Source organism: Boleophthalmus pectinirostris, unplaced genomic scaffold (assembly GCF_026225935.1).
Source record: "Boleophthalmus pectinirostris isolate CB_2022bp ecotype Guang Dong unplaced genomic scaffold, ASM2622593v1 HiC_scaffold_1, whole genome shotgun sequence".
Classification (NCBI taxonomy): Eukaryota; Metazoa; Chordata; class Actinopteri; order Gobiiformes; family Gobiidae; genus Boleophthalmus; species Boleophthalmus pectinirostris.
This window is the reverse complement of record NW_026570970.1, coordinates 13,297,601-13,324,533: the sequence shown is the minus strand read 5'-3', so window position 1 is coordinate 13,324,533 and position 26,933 is coordinate 13,297,601. Positions and strand designations below refer to the sequence as shown.

The 26,933-nt window shown below is 38.1% G+C and overlaps 2 protein-coding genes across 2 annotated transcripts in view; both read right to left on the bottom strand.

Moving 5' to 3' along the window:
- The window catches only part of LOC110166533 (activin receptor type-1C), a 29,220-nt gene extending 14,612 nt beyond the window's left edge, over positions 1-14,608 (bottom strand). Inside the window, exons 1-2 of the mRNA XM_020931784.2 lie at positions 14,383-14,608; positions 989-1,219 (exon numbers count right to left, since the gene is read on the bottom strand). Coding sequence (XP_020787443.2) covers positions 989-1,219; positions 14,383-14,452 — 301 coding nt within the window. The 5' untranslated portion in view covers positions 14,453-14,608. The remainder of the gene's footprint in view (positions 1-988; positions 1,220-14,382) is intronic.
- Positions 14,609-20,689: 6,081 nt separating this feature from the next.
- LOC110166565 (activin receptor type-1) overlaps positions 20,690-26,933 on the bottom strand; it is a 67,711-nt gene continuing 61,467 nt past the window's right edge. The window contains exons 9-12 of the mRNA XM_020931820.2: positions 25,602-25,877; positions 23,577-23,774; positions 21,877-22,007; positions 20,690-21,783 (exon numbers count right to left, since the gene is read on the bottom strand). Coding sequence (XP_020787479.1) covers positions 21,649-21,783; positions 21,877-22,007; positions 23,577-23,774; positions 25,602-25,877 — 740 coding nt within the window. The 3' untranslated portion in view covers positions 20,690-21,648. The remainder of the gene's footprint in view (positions 21,784-21,876; positions 22,008-23,576; positions 23,775-25,601; positions 25,878-26,933) is intronic.

Sequence of the window (26,933 nt, the reverse complement as noted above, 5' to 3'; positions counted from 1 at the left end):
TCTCGTCATGGTGCATGTAAACGCAGTATCACGGTTACTGCAACATAAAGTTGAGTGTGCATGCGTCCAACAGACAAACACTTTTCAGTCTTTTCATCACAACAGTAGCCAAAATAAAGTAAATAAAGTGACCAACATAAATAAAGTGAGTGAGATGAAGTTAAATAAAGAGCTGCACTAAGGGTTAAGAGCAGCACTTTCAGTTTATGAAAATGAGCCATGCGGTTTTAAGATTAATTTCTGTAAAATGTAAACAAATGTGTCAAATCTGCATTAAACACATTATAATCTCAAACAGGCTGATGTGACTCTATAGTGGTTATGGTTTATATGTTGTAAAGTTGAATTTATTTATGCAAATTTGTAATAGTAATAATAATGATGATAATTTTAATGTAAAAGCGTTAATGATTAATTGAAAATCGATCATTAATTCTCCCAACGATTAAGAATTTAATTGACTGCCCATCCCTAATCTGTACTACATTATACATTTTAAAATACATTATCAAATGGTAAACAATATGCCAATATGAGCCATATTAGTCATATTAGCCAGTATGACTTAGACCTAAAGGTTAATGTTTCACAGTATGGCATTAAACATATCTGTCTTTTATTTATTCAATTACAGCATGAATTCTTACTGTGAATGCCTGTCTCCATGAATCAGTGCTGTCATGATACAAAAATTAAAAAAAAGCATGCAGAAGACTAATAATAAAAGGTTACTCAAACATGTGTGTATGAAACTCCAGGTTTGTTTTTGAGGAAATAACAGCATTATAATGTGGCTTAATGCTCAGAAGAGTCAGTTTTATATATAATAAGATCTTTAATGACCTGAGTGGTGGACTGTCCATCAGAAGTTTTTTTGTTTGTTTGTTTGGTTTTTGTTTTGGGGATCATGTACTAAAATGTAAAAACTTACAAAACAAATGAAGACTACAATCATAACCCCACATCTCCCTTGTATTTGTGCCTGTACCTGTGTGTAGATGCAGTGTGTGATTGTTGCAGAAGTCAGTGAAGCAGCAGTTCCTCTTGGACACGTTCCAGGAGCCGTAACAGAAGAGCTGACCCCTCATCTCAGCGGGCGTCAGGCAGGTCTGGTCCACCCTCTCCTTCCCCCCGACCAGCATCACAGAGTTCCAGCACGCTCCATCTGCAGACGTCTCACAGGTGTGGTTGGCACAGAGCTGGCACACGCACTTCAGAGCTGAAAAAATAAAGGGAAAAAATACATAAATCCAGTAGTCTCATTCAGAATATTCTACTGTTCATAGATAGAGAGCGAGGGTTTGGAGCTATGGCTGCACGATTTTGGATTAAAATCGAAATGCTGACAAGAATTGAGATGACATTTGCAACATTTAAAAAAATAAGATTCAGTTCACATTGTAAACACATGCAGGAGCATAAACATCTGGAAAAAGTCTGAAATATGAAGGGATAAACTAATACAGGAATGTGCAGGAGTTGTGCGTAATGAAAAGGAGCTGACAACTTGTCACATTTCAGACAGAGAAAGCCGTGTGTCGCTTTATTAACTGACCAGAAAACTCTAGATAAAATGGCTAATAACTGTAAACTGAACAGCATGTCTCAAACGTCATCGGGTCTTAAGGGGATCGTGACTATACTGTATATAGAGCACAAACCTGAAAACTGTGAACAGTGAACATAAAATGCTTAATCAATACCTGAGTGGAATGATACATAGGAACAACAATGTATAGGTAAACATTTAACTAATGTGTCTCCAGTTAGCAATTATGTATGTAAACATGTATGCTGAAGGCACTACAAATGTCAATTTAAGAACATGTAGAACTACAGCCACTACAGTAATATAAAACATAATTTCAGCCTTTACGATTTGATAATCGTAATTGATAACCTATGTCACACATATGTGGAAGAATTCAATTGTGGTTGATCTGAGCCATATTGTTTCTAAGGAAAGTGGGCAGTGTTTAGTTTGTCTACTTTTTACGCACACAAAAAAAGTTTGAAAATGTGTGAAATGTGTCTAGAGGCTTTAAAGTGCTTTACTATGACTTCTATGACTATGACAGCCATGTTTTACGTATTAAAAGAAAGAAATTTCTTAGAGTCCATCATATTGGACTTGTATTATCAATCATTTGTAGGTAACGCCATCAGGCCAAGTTACAGGTCAGATCTGTGGAAAGGCAAGCTTGCTGATATAAGATGATCAAAGTATAATTTTTTGGCAATAAAACATCTCTAATTGAATAAGTGCATGATAGAAAGGAAAAACAAAAACAAAACATTAACATCTCCATAGAGACAAGCAAGTGGTGGACCCCCAAAGGAAAAGTTACTCGGCTTTAATCTTAAAAGCTTTTGAACTGATAGAACTTCCCTTTGTGATAAAAAAAATACCCAAACTTTTTGGCCTCAATAGTATTTATTTATTTACGCTGTAAATGTTGAAAAGTGTGAAAAAGATTTATAGAAATATTAACCATAAACAAAATTTAACAATACATTTTGACCTGTGCTCCAGCTGCTTTTTACTCTACAGTCACATTAGAAAGTTGTGACGTCCCGTGAACTCAGCCCATTAGAAACGCATCAGTTATTTCTCTAATTTTGATTGTTTTTAGGGATGCCCAGGTTACGTAAGGTACAGTCAGTCAGTTAAGCACCAGAGCTGTACAAGTAATGCTGCTTAGTCTAACACCCAGGTAATCCTGTGTTCTCCTCCGAGCTGCTGCCTGCTGCGTTTAATCAAAGTCTGAGTCACTGGATAAGACACGTATATACATTTATACATGAGTAATTCCTATATATGATCTATATAGTATTATCATGATGTGCCTGTTGCAGCCATTTTCGTCCTACACTTGGTTGAAAGTGTTTGGGGTGGAGTCTTGGGGGTGGGGCCTGGTGGCTCAAAGCCAGAAGACCGATGTGGCCTGATTATTCTTTGTGTGGAAGTGGAAGCTGTAGAAGGCCGAGGCCATATAGTTTTTTGACCGTGTGAACCAGATGTATTGTGCAATCTTTATTTGTAGAACCTGCATCTTTAATTAAACCCTATAACCAATATTCTGTTAGCCTGATTCATCAGCCGCTTTCACTTTGTGGAAACCGTCTGACCGCACAGCATTAGGATTTGTTCGCTCAAGGGTAGGTGGGTACTTTTTTTTTTGTTAACTAATCGCTGCTATTTGGTCGTGACGTGTGTAATGCACCAAATCCCGTAGGAAGAAGGGCAATAACGTCTTTCCCATTGATAACATTAATCAAACATTCTTTTTGTTTTGACTTTAAATCCTCGATCTCGGGAGTCGTTGCCAACACAGAATGTCTGTCTTCGTCTACATCCATCTCGACCGCTTTGTTTACTGTTGTGCTGTACCACAAAAGGGACCCAGACAGGCACTTGAGTTTGACGTCATGGCTTCACAGCTCTTCGCTGATTGGCCGGTGCTAGTGTATTCAGATTCCTGACCTAGTCACTGGAGAGAAATGAAATTGAGCGGAGGCACTAGATAGCACCAGCCTGGCTAATATTCTGTAAGTTTGGACATTGAATCTTTATGTTTTCAACTTTAGACACATGAGTCAAGCTAATGCCATGCCCTTACAGCGATAGTGGCAAACTGTGGCGTTAAACTGCTACTACAGTGCCATGAGTAGTGGTGGATATGGGTGCAAAATTACAAGTATTTATACAAAACACTGGACAATAAGTCAAATATTAGAAGATAAAGTTCCAATAAAGTACTTGATTCCGGATTCATTGTACATTATTAAAACAGACAAGGACAGCGACAATACAAACAATACACACATTTATGTTTTTAAAAGACAGCCACAACAGTGTCTCCATATGCTGGAGTGATATTGTACTGCAGTGAACAACAGATTTATGAGTGGCATTATTATTTCATTGTCTGATTAGTTCAACCTGCAAATAAAAGTGTACATTAAAGTTCTGCTTGCAAAGTGTTCCCTCGTGCAGTCTTACATCCTAGTGGCACTCGTCCATTGCATCCATATTTAATTTTTACAGAGATATTTATAGTAATATTTATGGTGTTACTGAGTGTTTCATTATTATTCATGCCTTTACACCTTAACACCTTGACTATTAGATACCTCTGCATGTGAAGCTCTTGCACTTGAATAGACAGAGTGATGGCATTGTGTAAGACGTGCAGTTAAATGTTCAAGTTCAAATAGGTGTGATTGACAGGTGGATTAGCCAATCACGGACACACATTGTCACTTTTCAAAAAAAAAAAAAAAGGCAGCTTACATGAATAAAAGAAAGGAGACAGAAAAAACATCACAGATTTCTGCAGAATCACTGAGCAAAGCATAAAAAAGAAATGCAATTTTTGTTTTTGTAAATGACAAATGAAATGACCTTCCTTCATTTCATATTTTACTGAAAAAAATAAAATAAAAATCAGATGGCACGATCACGTTTGGCTCTGACCAGAGTCGTGATCAGATTTATATAGTGTGTAAAAAAGTGTAAAAAAGAGAGAGGAATCATTCTGGATTTGCCAGCCAAGGACCAAGTAAATCTAATACTTCATGTGACTTTCGTATGACAAAAAGAATTCAGCATGTTTTTCTTCCTCAATTTGTCTTATTAAAAAGAAATGATATGTTTCAACAGACAGGCCCATTCATTTCCTGATAATAGATACTACAAATATTTAATCAGATTCAGTTAAAAAAGGTTAAATTTTTTCCTCCAAAGTTTGAATTGGTGCTGAAACAGAATAATACTGACTGACTAATACTATTTTGATCATTGTTTTTTATATTTCAACCTTTATTTGGTTCAGAATGCATTTTTAAAAATCTCAGTGTAGCGTATGAATTATTATTTGTAATTCAAATCACTGTTTCTCCTCATTTCTGTGGGCCAGCGGGTCATGTCACAGTACCCCCACTGAAGTGAAATAACCTTTCTGCATTCAAACTGAAAAAAAGAAAAAAACATCCTTGGCAAGCTCGTCCATCTGACTGTTGAGTATGAACCCATCTGTTATTATTTTCAAAACACTCTTCCAACCTTTGCAACTAAAAGCCTTGAGAGAGAAATTCGTTTTATGATGACGCAATGCAGTATAGCACCAGCCTGTAATGTTCTTTGAACATATTGTTCAAACACACAGAAGTACAAATATAACATGGACTAGGTCACATACGGCACATGAGACACTGGTTCAGAGAAAATAGGTCTAGAATTGATCAAAATGATTCTCAGAAAAGCTCAAGTTGTTGCTTGGTAACACAATATATCTAAGGTTTGCCAATGAAAGTTCAATACATGCAAGTTGTGAAGTTTGGTTAGATGTGATTCATTATTCACCGTGAATTACAATTAGATTTACACAATTTACAGGTCCTACAGTGACTCTTGTGAGGTTTAAGCCATGTTATAATGTTGACACTTTCTCAAAAACAAACCTGGAGTTATGTTTTGTGTCATTCACAGATGTTTGAGTAACCCTTTATTATCTTATCTATTAGTCTGTTTACAAGCTCCAAATGCTCTGTTCCACCTTGTCATGTCATGTAGTGATAGATTTCAAGTTAACAGCTACATTTTACCTTTAGTTCAGCAGAGATTGGCAATTCCAGGGCTGAAATCATCAAAATGATTCTAGTGAAAGTGTATGGAGTTAAAAAAAAAAAACAGTGGAGCACTTCCTGTATTCTCACATGACATCACAAGGTGGAATAGAGTGTTTTCAATTTGAGAGAAGAAAAATGCAGGATTTGTGTGTTAAACGTGTGAATGAAACTAAACACAATGGCAGGTCTGTTTTTGATGAGGAAACATTAACCGTTAGACCGTTAAAAGTTTAGGATAGACAACCTGAACAGGGTTAAAGTGTTTGAACTACACATTTTACTAAAACACAATTAAGTTAAATTTATGATTTTACCAAAAACATTTTTTCCCAATTTTGCAATTTTATAGGTTTCAAATCATGACATTGTGCTATCCTGTTACCTAGCAACCGTGTGGTACATTGGGCAAAAACGTCTCTAATGTACACAGAAATTATGATCTGATGAATAAAAAATGTATAAAACACCTTTATTTTGTTGAAAAAATGTTTAAATATTGGGAAAATTTAGTTTTTTGTGTGTGAATTGTGCAAAACTTTTGGATAGAATTCTCAGCATGGAACTCTTTACAATAAAACTCTCTACTTTTTCAACTTTTCTTCACAAATTGCTTCTTGATTTGTGTAAAACTATAATGTATATTTACAACAGGTATTATCCCACCAAATTAAGTAAAAATATGAGAATATGCAGTTTAACCTGCTGACTCAGAAATCCATCCTGACTAAAAATATTGACACGGTAGTGAAACTCACAGCCTCAGTGAATACGATTTTGCAATATTTGAGTAATGATAAGCGTGATACAAGGTACAGTTTTTTGTTGGATTTCAGATGTGGAACGATACTATACAATAAATACACCTGAAAATATAAAGAATCACGTTTTGTCATTTTATCTAGTCTTCAGTTTTGAATTAATAAATTCAACTTATGAGGTATCTTTGTTCAAGGTAAAACCAAAAAGTAGGTCTACAATAGGGAAGTAACAATATCCAAAACTTACGGATCGATATTTTCACAATATATATCTCACAGTAAGGTATTTATTGCGATGTTTTGTGGAGGCTAACAAAGTTGTGAATATGCTACTTTTTCCTCTTAAAATGCCTTGACAAAACTTAATTCAAACAACTAAGATTTAAAAGTGCTTAGAACTGTTATTTGTTCATGTAGTTTTCACCAAAACGGAGCAAAGGATCATGGTTGATGTAGTTCCCTCTGTTTTTTTAGCTCTTGCTGCACCATAACCATGAATTTAAAATGATTCGATATATTGTGACAGACCACGATATTATTGAGAGACTTTTGATGATACGATATAATGATATTTTGGTTACTGTTACACCCCTAGTTTACAATAAAATAAATAAACTAGTGTTGTCATGATACTACAATTTAAAACTCAATTTTGATAGTAAGTAAAAGACTCGATACTCAATACTGATTCCAACACCACAATAAATAATTCATCTTTAGACAATAGAATGTAATTTTCAACATTAAATAATAGGGATGTAACAATAACCGAAATTTTGTGAAATTGTATGGTCAAAGTTCTCACAATAATATTGTGGACCAACACAATATATCAATTTACAAGACTCTTTGTTTAAATTAAGAGTCATGGTGACAGACAGAGGGAACTACATGATCCTTTGCTCCATTTCAGTGCAGACTACATGAAGAAATAACAGTTATAAGCAGTTTTAAGTCTTAGTTCTTTGGATTAAGTCTTGACAAGGCATTTTAAGAGGAAAAAGTAGCATATTAACAGTTTTGTGAGCCTCCGCAAAATATAGCAATAAATATTGTACCGAGAGATTTGGATATTGTTACATCATCATCATCATGAGCCTCTCCACTATATCGTGAGCTTTCCCACGATATCGCAATAAATATCGTACCGTCACGTTATCGTATCATGAGACTTGGATATACTACTAAATAATAGTACTTTCATTTGTTTTACCATGTGGTCTTATATCTGTGTAATCCCTCAGTAGTGCAGGTAGGTTCCATAGTGGTCCATGGGCGTATACTAGTCTATGTGCTCTTATACTTGTTCTGATACAGCTCAAAATCTTTCTAAGGTTGTTTACACGAGAACGCTTGCGGGTAAAAACGCCAAAACATTTTATCGGAAGTGCCTTTTGTTTAAGCAGTGACGGCGTTTTTGGGGTCTAAAAATGCAAAAATCTGAAACCACGTCCAGAGTGGAAAAGTTGAATACGCTCCGCTGTAGCGTTTCCGTTTACACTGGCCAAGACGCAAAACTCTGGTCAGATCTGCTCACATCGCGTTTGCCTTTAAGTCACATCCATCACCACCGAGCCGCCTGGCATGCATACCCAATCGAATTCCACACACTTCTGCGTGTGCACCGTATGCGCACAGATTTTCTCAGGAAAACCCTCATCTAAACGTGGAATAAAAAGTGAAGAAGAGATGCCATTTTTGCGTCCTCTGTTCAGACCGTCATCATATAAAAGAAGCCTAAAGCTATTCAGGAAAGGTTTATTTCTGTCCTGTGAATGGGACTTTTTGAGTATTGATTACCTGCTCAAATGAGTATCTAGTTTCAACACTAGTTTAAGCATTGGTTAATATTTGATTTCCAGCACTTTTGACAACACTACAAGGTATTGTCGACTAGTATATGATACCAAATTGGATCTACAGAAGGATATTAGTAGAGAACACTGCATCGAGTAGTATCTGAATTTCTGATTTTTGACAACTCTATCACTGTGTAATTTTCTACGCCAAGAAAGAAATCAACATCTGAAAAGTTCCATAGTGCATTAGTTAGTCCTGATATAGACTTGGTGTGGTTTTGCTCTTGTCTTGATTAAAGCAGACCTATTATGACCTATTATAGAAAATTAACTTTTCAGATCTTTTAACCATGTTACAGTGGTTTCCCCGTCTCACTTACCCTCTTGAAGTTGCATTTGGAGTGATTTGTGCATGATTGAGCAATGTTTAATCACTTATTTTCCAGACTGTATATTACAGATCAGCCCTCGCTTTCAAATGTACAAATGAAAAAAAAACAAAAAACAACTGTGACTCGCTGACATGATGTACTGACATGAGCGGCTGTGTGGCTCTTTGTTGCGATGACATTTACAGAGACGTATGTTCCCACTGGGGACCACGGTTTTCTAACGCGGAAGTCAGCGGACATATTTATTTTATTAAGTCGTTTTAGATCAATATTGCGATTTAAAACGTGCAAATTACAACATAATGATCCACGGGTGTCATAGATTATAACTATACAGCAAGCTTAAACACAACGTCTCCAAATCCAGGTGTAGGCCAAGTTTTGAATGTAATTTGAGTACAACGAATACAACAAACAGATAGAAATCAATCCTAATTTTTTCTTCATTGTGAACGGTGAAAGCAGAGACACAGCGAGCACATACCGCAGAGGAGAAAGCACTCTGTTGATTAGCCGGCGCTGATTACGTTCAATTATATTTGACAAGACAGTGTCCATTAAGCACACTTCTGTCGTGTGTTTATTGTCAGCAGAACACAAGTACCTGCAGATAAGCACTCTGCAATTATCAGCCTCTAAAGTGTGGCACGACTGGACTAACTGTTATTGTAGTGGGAATAACAGAGGAGTTAGTTACAGCTTCACACCGTTGAAAAGTTGTGTATCAAATATGTGTGTTAAAGGTGCACTGCGCAACATTTCTGTCTCCTTAGAAATGTTATTGCTTTGTCTCGAATGTTCCAAAGCGTAGATTAAACTGGTAAACTGGCCCCCTGTTGTTCAATCTCTACATGCTGCCATTAGTCCAGTTAATAAGCAGCAATAATGTGTCCTACCACAATTATGCAGATGACAATCAGATCTACGTCTCTCTGGCAGCAGGAGACTATGGACCAGTGGAGTCACTTTGTCACTGCATCCAACAGATCAGTGTGTGGATGCAAAACAACTTTCTCCAGCTAAACTCTGACAAGACCGAAGTCATAGTGTTTGGTCCACAGAAACAAAGGGACAGTGTCAGCAGTCACCTCCAGTCTCTCTCTCTAAAACCTTCAAATCAGGCAAGAAATCTCGGGGTAATAATGGACTCAGACTTGAACTTTAACAGCCACATCAAATCAATAACATCTGCAGCCTTTTACCATCTAAAAAACATAGCAAAAATCAAAGGTTTACTGTCTAAAGCAGACTTGAAGAAACTTATCCATGCGTTTGTCTCCAGTAGGTTAGATACTGTAATGTTCTGCTCACTGGTCTCTCCAAATGAGCTGTAAGATGCTGCAGAACATCCAGAACGCTGCAGCTCGGGTCCTTACTCAAACTAGGAAGTACGAGCACATAGGTCCTGTGCTCAGGTCTCTGCACTGGCTCCTGTGCCTCAGAGAATAGACTTTAAAGCAGCTCTGCTTGTACAAGTGTCTCCATGGCCGAGCACCAAAGTCCATCTGTGACATGTTAGTGTCATATGAACATCTCGCACTCTGAGGAGCTCAGGGACCGGCCTCCTGCTGGTGCCCAGAGTCACGACTAAACAAGGGGAGTCAGCGTTTCAGGTTCATGCAGCTAAAACCTGGAACAGTCTTCCTGAACATGTGAGACAGACTCTTCTGTGACGCTGTTTAAATCCAGGCTCAAAACATTTCTGTTTAACTGTGCATATAACTGAAAGGTTTTCATTCCGCACTCTTCTCTCCAATTTATGTCTCTCTTTTTTAATTTTAATCTTCATTATTATTTATGTTTTGATTTGTTTTTATTATGATTTTAATGTATTTCTTATTCTGTAAAGCACTTTGAATTATTTTGTGTACGAATTGTGCTTTACAAATAAACTTGCCTTGCCTTAAAAGAAAAACACACAGGTTACAGCACTACATTACATCAGAGTCCTGCACCGGGTCGGGAACTTGTAAAAAGTTGCTGAAACGGGCGGGTTTTAATGTTCTGGAATTTTACAGGCGGGTGAAACAAATGATGAAACGACGAACGGGAGAAAAATACTTGATGGGCATCCAGGACGTCCGTTGCTCTGGAAACAGGTGCCTTGTCCCGGTGTTCTCCTGGAACGATGGCGGACCAGGCTGAGAGAGTGACTTAAGTGTAAAGTCTCATAAAACCCATTAGCGGAGGTGATCTGCTTGTGATTTAGACCTGGTCAAGTACTGGTTTAGTCCTTAAGTCCTGGTGTAGTCCTGGTTTAGTCCTGGTTCAGTCCTGGTTTAGTCCTGGTCCAGTCTTGGTATAATCCTGGTGATTGGCTCTGCGGTTGTGGTGTGTATATATTTATAATCCGCTAATGACACGGTGTAGGTTCAGTCCTGATCCAGTCCTGGTGTAGTCCTGGTGTAGTCCTGGTCTAGTCCTGGTCCAGTCCCGGTCCAGTCCTGGTCCAGTCCTGGTGTAGTCCTGGTGTAGTCCTGGTCCAATCCTGGTTTAGTCCTGGTGTAGTCCTGGTCTAGTCCTGGTCCAGTCCTGGTTTCACCCTGGTTTAGTGCTGGTTTAGTCCTGGTTCAGTCCTGGTCCAGTCCTGGTGTAGTCCTGGTTTAGTCCTGGTGTAGTCCTGGTTTAGTCCTGGTTCAGTCCTGGTCCAGTCCTGGTCCAGTCCTGGTTTAGTCCTGGTTTAGTGCTGGTTTAGTCTTGGATCAGTCCTAGTTCAGTCCTGGTTCAGTCTTGTTGTAGTTCTGGTCCAGTCCTGGTGTAGTCCTGGTCCAGTTCTGGTGTTGTCCTGGTGTAGTCCTGGTCAAGTCCTGGTCCAGTCCTGGTTCAGCCCTGGCTCAGACCTGATGTAGGTCTGGTGTAGTCCTGGTGTAGTCCTGGTCTAGTCCTGGTCCAGTCCTGGTTCAGCCCTGGCTCAGTCCTGGTGTAGGTCTGGTGTAGTCCTGGTCCAGTTCTGGTGTAGTCCTGGTGTAGGTCTGGTGTAGTCCTGGTCCAGTCCTGGCGATTGGCTCTGTGGTTGATGTATATATTTATAATCCGCTAATGACACGGCGTAGGTTTAGTCCTGGTTTAGTCCCTGACTATTGGACAGTCAGACTAATGGGCTGACCTCGATTTATCACGGGCACAGGCAGGTAACGGGTGGATTGTTAATGGGTTCGGGCAGGTGCAGTTTTAACTTTGATATAATCACAGGTTAACGGGCGGTTGTACGTCTCCAAAAATAGACCCGTGCAGGACTCTGTGTTACATTACATTTCAGATCTGTGGAGAGTCGCCCCCAATTCACAGAAGGAATTATTATATTTTTGAGCAATAGAAACACCCGTAATGAATAAATGGATATGAATATGTTTAATGTCATATCATGGAACATTATAGGCAAAACAATAACATCTCCATTGAGACAAGTAGGAAGGAAGTAGAAAGAATAAAATAAACTGCCAAATGTATTACAACTTTTACTAATACCCCTAAAGATAATATGCTGGTACTGTGTTGGAAGTGCTGATGTTTAGGACAGTGTTTCCCAAACTTTGTTTCTGGGGACCCATATTTTAACAGTCATAAACCTTCGCAACTCAAGTCAATAGACAATATTCATAAATCAGAAAATAAAGGTGGATTTGACCATTATTGAACATTAAGGAGGATATTTTATTGTTAACTGAATGATCGTGTCTCTGAACAATTAGTATTTCTCAAGTTTTAAACAATGAAAAAAAGGTAATTGAAGCAGCAATAAAAGGATCCATAAGTCGCCTATTTGAACATTAAATGTAGCCCATTTCTTTTTCTTTTCAACATTCAATTGAACCAACAATATTGGAACAAAACAGTCAGTAAAATAATTACAAAACAACAGGATTCACTGACTCACTAACTCTTTCATGTGTCAGAACTATATAAAAAAGACATGTAGATCATAACAAGGCGAACCCCAAAAAAAAAAAATCTCTCGCAACCCACCTGAAGGTCACGACCCAGTTTTAGGTTATCAGTTCATATTCATTCATTGTTTCATTCATTGTTTCATTCATTGTTTCATTCTTTCTTTCATCCATTCTTTCTTTCATCCATTCTTTCTTTCATTCATTCATTCTTTCATCTCACGGTTGGGATCTCATTGCTCAACCCGCTGCTGCACCATTACCCGCCGTATTCAAGACAAGCCATAATATCCTTCACCTCATCAAACAATCTGATTCAACCTACATTTGATCGCATCCAGTCTTAAAGGCACACTATGTAACTTTTCTGGTGGAGTGTCTGCCATCTGTTTGTCTCCATGGAGAGGATGACAATTCAGTACAATAGACCTTTTTCACAACGGCCGAAAGTGCAGCGATGCAGGGTAAACGTCACTCCCGGTTAAAAGCTTTTCTATGGCAAAATATTTGTGGAAATGTCTTGCGGATTTTTCACCAGCTTCATAAATCTGCCCCATCACCAAATCTTCATCCAACAAGATCGACAAAGGACAAATTCTGTCCATGAAGAATTTATCCACAACTATCAAGGTAAGAAAGATAAAAATATCTTGGAGTGTTCGAAAAGCAAAAACAGACCTTTTTCACAACAGCCCGAAGTGCCGTGATGTAGGGTAAACATCACTTATGTTAATGCTTTTCTATGGCAAAATATAATAAGGTCCACAAACGAACGTATTCTGTCCATGAAGGAATTTATCCACAAATATCAAGGTAAGAAAGACGAAAACATACAGGCGAACAACGACGAGCATTGGTGAATTACTCCTGAGCAAAACTAACATTATGGTCATGAATAAAACATAAGTAATAAGTTAATAAGTAACTTGTTAACTCTAGAATTAAAATAAAAAAATTGTGATGTAGATACTGGCAGAGACAGACCATTTAAACTGCACAAATCTCTCTGTCTATGCCAATATCTACATCATGAAATCAATTTTTAATTTCAATTGTAGAATCAGTCTGAGTTCACAAGTTATTTATGTATTATTCATGACCATAATGTTAGTTTTGCTCAGGAGTAGTTCACTGATGCGTCGTCGTTGTTCGCCTTTACATTTTCGTTTTTCTTACCTTGATATTTGTGGATAAATTCTTCATGGACAGAATACGTTCTTTTGTGGACCTTATTGTATTTTGCCATAGAAAAGCATTAACATAAGTGTTGTTTACCCTACATAAAGGCACTTCCGGCTGTTGTGAAAAAGGTCTATTTATATAGAGCTTTTCCGAACACTCCAAGATGCTGTGATATAAATAGTGAACAGTTTTTAAAATCAGCACGCCGACAATAAAAAGGTGAAATAATAGACCTAGGCATGAAAAGTTCCACAATATGACATTAAACTCGCATTATTTTAGTGGTCAAACATACCATAAAAGATTCGCCTTTCCACAGATCTGATGCCAAAGTGTGGAACATTCTAGGCAAAACAATCTTCAAGACAAACAAGTGGCAAAAAAGTCACATAATTCACCTTTAAAAAGCTTTTAAAATAATAATAGCTACAAAAAAGTTGAAACAGCCTATAATAGTAGCGTTAGTTTACAATTATTTTCAAGTTCAAGGATAATTTCTGTAGCTAACTTTGCACAAAAACAAAAGTGCACATGGTCAAGCTGACGGCACCAGCGCGCGGTGTCCAACAGGTGCCTGGAGGACGCGGCGCGCATTCTGCTGTAATCATTAACTTTTTTATGTTGTTATTTAGCACCACGACCTACACGTGAACTCCAAACTCGCACATGCGTATTGTTACTCATTAATACCCCCAAAAAACGCGTCGTTGCGAGTGTCCCGGCTCGGGTTTACCTGCGGTGAGGTGGGCGACGGAGAGGACAACCAACGCCGCTTGAACGCTGCTCTTCGCGGGACAAGCCATGACATCCGGCCCGCTCTTCGTCTGCTTCCCCTACGGAGACTGGCCACCACCGGAGCGAGGAGCGGGAGCGGGGGCAGGGGCGTGGATGCCATACGCGCGGCCCATCAGAGGAGTTGTAGTCCCGCTGCGTGAAGTGAAGTGTCCTCGGAGTGCGCGGCGGCGAGATTGGAAAAGTGTGGATCAGGCTTCGCTCCGCCTCCCTGACCGCCTGTCCGACCGGGTTTAAGAGGATTATACTGTGGACCTTGCAAACAGACATGTGAATGGGCACAGGGAGGAAGGGAGGGGTGGAGAGAGTGCATTCATTTCACTGCTACTGTTACAGCAACGAGTCTAATCATGGTCCAGCTAATACTGTAAATGGGTTATACAGTGGAATTTAAAGATCCAGCCTTGTGTTGCGTCAAATTGACTCTTGTGTGAGTTTTAAGCCATGTTACAATGTTGTTACCTCCTCAAACATCTGCACAGAGGTGGGGACTTGACACTCGAGTCAGATTTGAGTCACTATTTTTAGGACTGGAGACTTGACTTGATAAAATGGACTAAGACTTGGGACTCGACTTGGACTTAAAGGTGAGTGACTTGGGATTTGAGCCCTGTGACATGAGAAGACTTGATGCTTTTCCTAAAAAAAATATATGTGTTTTTTGATACATGCGGTGTTTAATTTTTGGAACATGCTCCTCCGGAGGGAAAGGAGGACGTGTCTGGGGTGAAGGAAGTCTGGGAGTCACTGATATGAATAAGAAAATGGATGGATGGAAACTGGAATATGTCCCTCCCACTTTTCTGTTTGTTACTTTGGATGGAACTGAAGTACTGTGATGTGGTATCCTCAAATGTACTACAGTAATATACAGAACAATAAAGTGCAGTAAAACAGAAGGAACTACATAGAACATGATCAAAATAACACTTTTAAATCTGAATTCTTTCTATTCTGATGTAATGATTCACACTAAGATCTTGTCCAGACATTTAAAAAGCAAAAATTTGCATTTCTACAACTCATATATAAATAATCATATATAAATTTACCATGACTTTTCTAAGTACAAATGAACTTAAAAATCATATAAATTGCAAAAATCTAAGTTATATTTGGTGCTTTGTTTTAAAAACTTGAAATGACTTGAAGCTCAAAGCAGACGACTTGGACTTGACTTGGACTTATGGGCCAGTGGCTCAAGACTCAACTTGGACTTGCTTGTATTTGACTTGGCATGGCTTGGAATTGAGGTCAAAGACTTTGACTTACTTGAGACTTGCAAAACAACGACTTGGTCCCACCTCTGCATCAACAGACCTACAAAACAACAACAACACCCTTATTGGGCTGTCTACATCTCCAAAGCTCAAAATGCTCTGTTCCTAGGGATGTCACAATATCCAGATCTTTCGGTTCAATATTATCACGATAATCATCTCACGGTACGATATTTATTGCAATATTTTGGATAGGCTAGGTAATTGTAGATAGGACACTTTTTTGCTTTTAAAATACCTTGATAAGATTTGGTGTGAATTATTTCCCTCATAATCCCAAGAATTCAAGTAAAAACATATTTATTTTTGTTGTTTGGGCTGAAATGAATCATGGGATATGTAGTTCCTGATGTTTCTAAGTTGTTGTTACTATAAAGCCATGCATTTAAGCAAAGGAAACCTGTAATTCAATATATTGTGACAGCCCACGATATTATTGTGGGAACTGTGACATCAGGGTTCTCCCAAAGCGGGCCCTCGTGCACCTGAACGCCCTGTACCTCCGTCCTGAGGGCAGAGGGGTGAGTGCAATGCGTCCAGTGGCCCTGTTGTTAAGATCTGCAAGGTTGGGTGAGGGGAGTCCTGTGATTTGAGCAGCTGTGTGTGTTACCTTTGTGAGTATAGACCGGTTTTTAACAGTGATCATATTTACCTTTAGTTCAGTAGTGACCGACAAGTCCAGTATTATCCAAATTATTCTAGTGAAGGAGTTTAAAACACAGTGGAGCATTTCCTGTATTGGCACATGACATCACAAGGTGGAACAGAGTGTTTTCTGTTTGAGAGAAGAACTCAGCCTTGTGTGTGAAACATGTGTGAATGAAACAAAACACAACTCCAGGGATGTTTGTACCAGACAGAATCAGCTGCATGATGGATTTACATTTTTTCAAGCCAGATGCCCTTCCTATTTTAAACACCCCCACATGTTTACTGGAGTGGGAAAGTGGGTGAAGTGTCTTGCCCAGGTACACAATGGCAGCAACAGACTATACTTCCCTACAAAAAATGAGTTAATGTCATTTTGGGGGTATTTGAGATCTCCTTTATCATGTGAATAAATATTGTGAGCAAATTTGATTGTTTTAACGAGAAAATAAAGGGCTATGACAACTGTAACATCCAAAACCATACAAGAAACCTCAGCAGAACGGAGTAACAGTTATTTTTCTCAGTTTCACACTCTGGTGAGTTAAGGTCTTTTGACTTTGTAGGACAGTATAAGCTGGTATTTGAACCCTCTGCCAACAGTTTGACCACTCAACCTTTCAGTCTTACTGTAGGTTAATATATAATAAAAGTTACGATATGTTAAACAGAAATGCATAAATAAACAGGTGCATATAGTGGCAGAGATAAGATAAAATAATCTTTATTTGCAGTGTTGCAACACCAAGGTTACTGTACCTCAAACTAAAAGCTGTTGTGTGTAACTTTCTTGGTGGTGGACAGTAGTCTGTTAATGTCCATGGAAATGTTATTGGGTTAAGAGAGACAAACACACAGACAGACATTCCTTGAATTTATAGATATAGATTATATCTATATGTATATTCATATATTTCATTAGTGGTGTTCAAATCAAATATTCAAGATAAATAGGATTTGAATAGCCAATATAAAAATCAATTTACTTCTTTAAATTGTTCCAACTTGAAGCCTCCTATCTGATGGTACAGAATCTTTTAACTATTGTGCAGTCAGCAATAAGTGACTGATAGAATGCAGGTAAGGACATGAAGGCTTCACTGGGTCAAAAACTGTGTAAAAGACTATAAAAGCAGCAGCTGCTATTCAAGATGTGAACATTTACTTCAAGAGATAACTGGCCGCCTTAAAGACACACTGACAAGGTGCATTAAAAGTCCTTTATATTACGCAAAATTGATTCCGGTGAGGTTTTAGCCATGTTAGGATGAAAGGTAATAGCTGGAGTTGTGTTTTGTTTCATTCTCACATGTTTGAGTAATCCTTTGTTATTAGTCTGTGCACATTTTAAGAGGTCAAAATCTTCAATTCCATTTGGCAATTCCAGGGCTGAAATCATCCAAATGGTTGTAGTGAAGGTGTATGGAGTTTAAAAACACAGTGGAGCACTTCTTGTATTGCTGCATGACAACACAAGGTGGAGCGTTTTCTGTATGAGAGATGAACTTTGCCTAAAAATGCAAGTTTGGTGTGTTAAACATCCATTAAAACCTATAAATTGACCACATGATAAAAGGTCTACAGTCCTTCTAAGATAAATGCAAAAACTTTCACTGTGTTGTAGCAGCTTTTACTCGGACTTTAACACCAACAAGTCCCTCTCATTAGGTCTGTAACCAATTTACCCCCAAATTCGACTTTCTTTTAAAAGTATAGTACACAAAATAGACTCTTGAGAGCTTTTAGCCATGTTGTAATGATGTTACCTCATCAGAAACATGCCTGTTTTGTTTCATTCACACATGTTTGAGTAATCCTGGTTTATTAGTCCGTCTTCATCATCAAAGCTCCAAATGCTCTAAGCCCAGATGAATACCACTTTGGTCAAAATGTGTTGACTTTATTTGGCCTAAATCTAAATAAAGGCCTTTTAACTATATTTTTCCATGTGCGATATTCATTTCTTTGGAGTGCCTGGATTTCGTTGTGTCTACCTGCTCTCACTGATTGGAACATCTGCAACAAACAGACACATTTTTGGGTTTTTTTTTCACTCCAAATGCTCTGTTCCACCATGTGATGTCATGTAGCGGTAATTTTCAAGTGAACATCTCCTTTAACCTTTCAGTAGAGATTGGTAAAAACACAGTGGAGTACTCTACGACATCACAAGGTGGAAGTTTGAGAGGACAAAAACTTGACTTTAAGAAATATGCAGGATTTGTGTGTGAAACGTGTGAATGAAACAAAACGTAACGCCAAGTGTGTTTGTGATGAGGAGACAACATTATAACACAGATAAGAAAATAGCGTAACACGAGCCCTTTAACTCTAACTCTCTTTTCAGCTTAATTTGACAAGACAAACATTACCATCACCGGGGCCTATAACTCCCTGTACATTGAGGACACCAGCTTAAGCACACCTCAGTGGAAAAAGTGAATTCACAACAGCTTGCCATGTTTTTCTGACGGCTCCGTTTCCGTAGCAACCATCCAGTGTCCCCCGTCTCCACGCACGCACGCTTGGTTATCATTTAGTCTATTCACTGCAAAGTCAAGGCTGGAGACGTCATCTAGGCAACAGCGTCTTACCAGGAATCCTGAACTTACTTACCGTACCGAAAGAAGATATTGAACGTGTGGCATGTTTTACTGTGAATAAAGTAGCAGTAAATATGAATGAGGGTTGACAGACGGAGATCTTGACACCTCAGAAAGTCATGTTTTTAATCATCTGGACCGCTGGTAGAATATTCATAAGACTGTGAATGAACATAAACCGATTCTGTATTCGATTTGGGTCAAACACAGTGTCATGTAAGGTTTCGGTTTACTGCAGCAAGGCCTGAACTTTTGGTCTTTAAAACTAAATGGAAATGATTGTGTTATAATTACAGCAAAATGTTAAAAAGGGGTGAGGACTAGTGCATTTTAGGCAGTAAGCTTTGAAGGGAGACTCTACACGCTCCCCTTTCATTTAACTTGAAATTTTAATGTCCATTTTCTCCCATATGGGCATAAGGATCACTTCTTAAAGTAGCACCTACACGCACCAAACTTTTCAGTCTTGTATTTAACAAGATTTGACGGATTGAACAAAAGGTTCTATTTCATCCCTCCAGACTTTCAGAGCCAGTTCTTCGAGCACTGCCTCGATCATCCAGGATTCATAGGACTGTAGTTACATTTTAAGGCTTAATTTGTTGATCTATAATTTCAAACCTGATTTACTAAAGTCTTAAAGCCAAAAATTTGTTGCAAAATTTGAATTTTTTGGCCAATTTAGTAAGATTGATGTTTCCTCAAATACCAAATAAGATATCCAAAATTGTCCCTGTATTTTTTTTTTATATAATATGAAAGCAATAAGAAATTTAAACCCGAGTCTTTCCATGTTTCCGCTTTGAATGTTCCAAATACAGACAATTTGGGCATTTCTTTATTTTATTTTTTTTTTTCATCTGCAGTAACATGCCATAAGTAGCTAGGCTGGTGCCGCCTCCGCTCAGTTTAATTTCTCTCCTGTGACTAGATCAGGAATCAGAATACACAAGACGGTTTGCAAGAACCATGGAAGTTGTAGACCGCCCACTGGTCAATCAACGAAGAGCTGTGAAGCCATGACGTCAAACTCAAGCGCCTGTCTGGGTCCCTTTTGTGGTACAGCAACAGTAAACAAAGCGGTCGAGATGGATGTAGATGAAGACAGACATTCTGTGTTGGCAACGATTCCCGAGATCAAGGATTTAAAACCAAAAGAGAATGTTTGGTGAATTTTATCAAAGGGAAAGATGTTATTTCCCTTCCTCCTACAGGATTTGGGAAAAGCTAGCACCATTAACGGCGCATTACATACGTCACGACTAAATAGCAGCGATTGGTTAAATGAAAAAAGTACCCATCTACCGACGAGTGAACAAATGCTAATGCTGTGAGGTCAGACGGTTTACACGAAGTGAAACCAGCTGATGAATCACGCTATGCCTTAACCGCAGTAATCCATAATTAAGATAAAATAATAATAATATTAAGGGTTGTGTGGGTGATATTGTGGTTTTGTGCCATTGACAATCTCCAGATTATAGAAATGACAAAACACGTGTCTGTAGACGTGGTGGCTTTGGTTCAAAAGGAATTACCTGCAAAACTGCAAAAATGCAAATCCAATTTCTGATCCCCTCACCGTAGATAATTACTATAATAAGCATTTTACATTTTTACATGTGCATACTTATTACCGGAACAGTGAGCGAAATCAGCTTTTCAAGTTTTCCATTTTACTGAAACTGAAAAATACACAGACCATTTGAATGCAGCATTAGTCTGAGCAGAGCCGTTTAATTCTGAAGTCCAGTTAAAGTCTTCATCACTATCAGGATTCGACTAGAAGCATTTCAACGTTATAAATCTCCAAAAACAATAATTAGATCCAGACAAGTGAGACAAATAAAACACATTTTCTATTTAATTGATAGAAACCACTATTTGATATAAAATGTTAAAGAAATAAAAAAAAAAGGCTGAAGTTCCATTTTCTGACAGTGCACGCATTAAGACAACAATGCACGCGTTAAGACAGTGTATACAGGCTTACGCAAGAGGCCTTGGAGCGAAAAGTTACTTACTTAGCAGATATTTTATTTGTTCTTTTAGCATGGATTGTAAAGCTGAAGAAACAAAACATAAAACAAGTATAACTCAAGTCCGATGCATGGAGAGATTACGAAAGCTTTTGAGGAAAATAGTGCCTTAGTCGCTTTTACAACTAAACGTTACTGTGAAATCCTATGAACTTGTAACAGCGTTGTAAACAGAGATACAAAGATATATCCCAGTAAAACATAGTACTTCTTCTTGTGGAGTGTGCTCACAATGAGTTGGCAGGCTTTCCTTTTCTAACGCAAATGAACATTATAATCAAAAGAAACAGCTTGCAAAATACAGTTATGTTCAAATGGTGTACAACTTAAAACATACTGAACTAAATCGGCAGTACTAACAAAAGCAAATGCCCAGGTAACAGCTCTTTCCTAATGGTCCAGCTCCTATGTTCTGTTTACACTTTTCCTTTTTTCCTAAGAAGACACTCTGTCGTCTCAGAAATGCCCACGTACGCCATCTTTGGATGCCAAATGTTTCCCACCAAGTGTTTTTAAAATAAATACTGGTCCGTGCCGCTATAAGGGCACTCAACCCAAGTCCTTTGTTTAGTGAGATTCTGCGCTCTCTGGGGGGTCTTCAAAGGCCATAGTCTGCACCGCTGTGAGCGTGGAGCAGTCAAATGTCTGTTTTGATTTTGTCCAAAGAGCTGTCAATCTTTGTGAGTGTCTTTTTGATCCGTAATGCTGTTAACCGCGCCGAGGGGTTCTGGTACCAGCACTCCTTCATGAGTTTGGCCAAGGAGCTTAATGTCTGCAATTAAAAAAAAGAGAAAATGCGGTTATTTAAATGTATGGGAAATAATAAATGGAGAATAGACATGAGAAGAGTGAAAATGAGACGGACCGGGTCAGAGAACCAGCGGTTTGGGATGTTGGGCCTCTGCTGGTCCACACACACCACTTTCTTCATGTCCTCGAAGCTCGGGTCACTGGGAACCACGTCGTGAAAAGGCGGCTTGTAGTCCTCTACTATGCCTACAGAGAAAAGACGCAAAATATGTTAGCGATTTAGACAAACACTTTTCTGTATGGTGTTATTATTAAGTGAAAATTGTTGATCAATGTGCACTGTCCCTCGCCAGACTGGCACCGTCTAATGCCTCCACTCAATTTAATTTCTCTCCAGCGACTAGATCAGGAATTGGAATACACTAGTTGGTTTGCAAGAACCCCGGAAGTTGTAGACCGCACAAATCAGCGAAGAGCTGTGAAGCCATGATGTGAAACTCAAGCGCCTGTCTGGGTCCCTTCTGTGGTTCAGCACAACAGTAAACAAAGCATTTGAGACGGATGTAGATGAAGACAGACATTCTGTGTTGGCAACGATTCCCGAGATCGAGGATTTAAAACCGGATCAAAGAGAACGTTTGGTGAATTTTATCAAGGGGAAAGATGTTATTGCCCTGTTTCCTACGGGATTTGGCGCATTATATACGTCACGACCAAATAGCAGCGATTGGTTAAATAAAAAAAATTACACGTCTACCGTCGAGCGAATGAATCCTAATGCTGCAAGGTCAGATGAATCAGGCTACACTGTCCCAGATTTAACAAATAAACATAAGAAAATGTATAACTGTTTTTAAGTATCAAAAAGACCAATTGCCCTTTCATTAACGATGCGATTTTGTAATTTTAGAACATTGTACAACCTTGTTTGTGGTAATACTATTTCATTGTAAGCAAATATTTAAATGCCCTTAGTATGGTGTCACTTTTTTTTTTTTTTTTTTTTAACTCTTGCGATCTTTTAAACAGTGAGGAGATTTCCTTGTTGCTGTAATTTTGACAGAAAGTTAAAGTTCAAACTAAACAAAATTTAAAAAGGGTAATTTCCTTTGTTTATTAGTCAAACAAAAGTAATTCAAAACTAATACAAGGCAAATTTTGATGGTTGCCATTAGGGATGTAACGATATCCAAATCTCACGGTACGATATTTATTGCGATATTTTGTGGAGGCTTACAAAATTGTGAGTATGCTACTTTTTCCTCTTAAAATGCCTTGACAAGACTTAATCCAAAAAACTAAAACTCAAAAGTGCTTAGAACGGTTATTTCTTCATGTAGTTTGCACTAAAACGAGCAAAGGATCATGGTCTATGTAGTTCCCTCTGTTTTTTTAGCTGTTGTTGCACCATAACAATGAATTTAAGCAAAGAAAGTTGTGATTCGATATATTGTGATTGCACACGATATTATTGAGAGACTTTTGACGATACAATATCACGATGTTTTGGTTATTGTTACACCCTAGTTGCCATAGATACAGATTTGCGTTGACTGATATTGCAATAAATTGTTTCTGTGCACATGGCAAAGTTTTTATTCAGCAATTTTCTCTTTTAATATGAATTTTATGATGATTATTTATGTTTTGATTTGCTTGTATTGTGAATTCAGTGTCTTTCTCATTCAGTACAGCATTTTGAATTACTTTGTGTACAAATTGTGCTGTACAAATAAACATGTCTTGCCAATGATTCCCAAAACACAATGTACAATGTCTGTTTAATGACTTGAAATGGTTTCAACATGTCCTCACCATTACTGACGGTCCTCCTGGCGATCTCCCACAGGACCAGCCCCAGAGCCCAGATGTCCACTCTCTTGAAGGACTCGAAACAGTCCATCTGGATCGAGTCGTCCAGCACTTCGGGGGCCATGTAGCGCTTGGTGCCCACTTTGGGGTTGTTGCCCACATCCAGCTCATTGGTGTCTTGGAAATGCATGACCGCCAGACCTACCACACATCAACAAACACCTTTAGATACGAAGCTCACCTCGACCTGCTTATTTTTGGGAACATATGCTTAGCTAAGTTGTTTTTGTACACAGGATGTTTTTTGTTTTTTGTTTTTTCCCCCCAAATGAGAGCTTACTCACCAGGGAACAAGCAACTGGTTCCCTGTGTATCGGGACATTAGGATCAATCAGATGTCAGTAATGAACATGGCTGGCTACGTGGGGACTTGCAGCTGAATTATTTTTTTTTGCTGAAAATGGAAGCAGCGCTGTATGAGACAAAGTGGTCTGTGCTCTTCAAAATAGATTTCTAGTTAAGGGCTGTTAGATGTCTGAAGTAGGTATTTGGTTCATAATGAAAAACAAAAAAATATAGCCATGCTGAAAGATGTTGCAGAGTTACGTTTCATCTAAAATATTCCTCTTATAATTCTGTAAATTAAGATCCGAATTTGTCTATTAAATCATTGCATATGTTTTAAAGTTCACACCTTAGGATAGTTCTAAATTAGCTCACCTTTAGTTAGTACTTTCAGATTGATAATGGCTTCCAAATGGTGAGCGGAAATGTCTCTATTTTAAGAAAACTTTGTCCAGATGACTGCCTTTGAAATCTTAAATATCTTGGTAGAAATCTTCACTATCAACAGTTATATTAAGATATTTATTTTGGCTACAGGAACAAACTCTGATTACATTCGCAATAAGTTCAATAGTTGGCCACTTTGCTTTGATTATGAAAGTTAAAGGTGCCCCTTTCACCATGGTTATGTTGTTTCTTTGTCTTGAATGTTCAACAGTATGTCATTAAACTAGCTGATCTTGCATTTATTCTCTCACTGTGGGCAGGGTCACCACTCAACAGATCAGACCTGTAACAATTTGACACCTGCTTGTCTCCATGGAGATAGTTAAGTTTAATCCCCCATGTGGATAGGATCTGTTACTTTGAGACAAGCCTTCCACCAGTAAAGTTGCATTGTGCACTAGGGCTGCTCGATTATGGAAAAAATCACTATCACGATTATTTTGGTCAATACTGAAATCACAATTATTCAAATGAATTTTTTTTTGTTAGATGATGCATTTATTCAGCATTTCCCTCTCAAAAAAAACCCCACTAAAAACAATAAATATAGACTACAAATATATACCTTAGAGCAGTTTTGGGATGTATAAAACATAAAATGAATAAAATATACTTTACACATGAAATAAGGCATTGAAAAACATAAACGTATCCAAAATAAACTATACATCCAGCTGTTCTACAATCCTTATGCTCAAAAAATAACAAATATACTTATTTATATAAAAAATATCCCAAAACAAACTTTGTTAAGCTTTAAATTATTTCAACTCAATGATATGAGTTTGGAGACTGACACATAAATCGAAATCACGTTCAAAATTTGATTAATTGCACAGCCTTATTGTGCATCTTTAATGAAAAATGCTCCGTGCTAAAAGTTAAAGGTACATTATGTAACTTTTCTGGTGGAGGGTTCGCCAGATGCTTTTCTCTAGATGTTAGTGCTTTGTCTGTAATGTTTCACAGTATGGCATTAAACCGTTCTATCCTCATGGAGACCAAATCAGACCCAACATCAAATCTGTGGAGAGGCAACCCTGTTCCCAGTCAGAATGCCTGTTTTTCTAGGTATTTTTTAGTTAATAAATGTAAGGTAGAGCTGTTTAATGTCATACTGTGGAACATTCCAGGCAGAGTAATAACATATCCACAGAAACATACTTAATGTCATCTATACAATATCAAAATAATAACTTTGGTACATTAGGTTTTGAATTCGTCTCCCACACTTACCTAGATCAGCGATACAGCACTGGCCGTTCTTTTTCACCAGTATATTTTTGCTCTTCAAGTCTCTGTGGGCGATGGCCGGTTTGCCTTGAGTGCCGAAGATCTCCACGTGGAGATGTGCGAGGCCGCTGGCGATGGACAGCGCCATCCGGAGGCAGCTGAGGGCGTCGAGCGTGCTGAGCTGCAGGTAGTCGTACAGGGAGCCCATCTCGTGATAGTGCGTGATGAGCCAGAGCTGAGTACTGGAGTTACGAGAGGTCATGTCTGAAGCAATGAAGCCTGGGAAAAAATATTACAAATAGATTATAAAACGTGTTTAACCATCATAATTATCACACCAAAGTAAACAGTTCAAGTATTATGCATGATACACTGCCAGTCAAAGGTTTGGACTGACTATTTTCTTTATTGTAAAATATTTAGTTATTAATATATTGAGTAGGGATGTAACAATAACTGAAATATCTTGATTTCGTATCGTCAAAGTTCTCACAATAATATCGTGGACTATCACAATATATTGAATTACAAGTCTCTTTGTTTAAATTAAGAGTTATGGTGCAGCAAGAGCTAAAAAAAGACAGAGGGAACTACATAGACCATGATCCTTTGCTCCATTTCAGTGTAGACTACATGAGGAAATAACAGTTCTAAGCACTTTTAAGTTTTAGTTCTTTGGATTAAGTCTCGTCACCCCTAATACTGAGTTATGTTAAGTTTCTTTCTTTACTAAATAATTCTATACATCTTGCTTTATATAATTGATGTCTTCCATATGTATCTCAAATGGAGAAAGTAGTAAGAAAAAAGAAAAACAAAACATTTAAAGAAACAGTGTGTCCAAACTTTGAAGGTAGTGCATGTATTCTTATTGGCTTTTAAACTTGCCCCTTGAATACATTTGCTTTGGCATCTTAGAACTTTGGCATTTCAAAACTTAAAATAATGGTTAGTGAAAGAATTATTATTATTATTACATTATTTCACAGCTTCAGTGCTCATACTTGAATATGGTGCAGCTCGCCATCTACTGGCAGCAGACGGAATCAGCATGAGGGAAAAAAATGTAACTACGTAATAAGGAAGATGCCTCAACATGTTTATGTAAGCACAAAGTACTAATTAATTTGTGCTATTTGATGACAGAAATGCTTGGAGGGAGTCCAGCGATCATACTTGTGACGCAACAATCCTGAGAAAACTTAAATCACATATTTTTTGAGGTTGAGACTCGAAAGATATTAACATTCCTGAAAGCTTTGTGAATCAAGCTAAACAACCCCAGGTATGCTTACGATGAAGGAACAATGTAATAATGTGGTTAAAAATTAATTT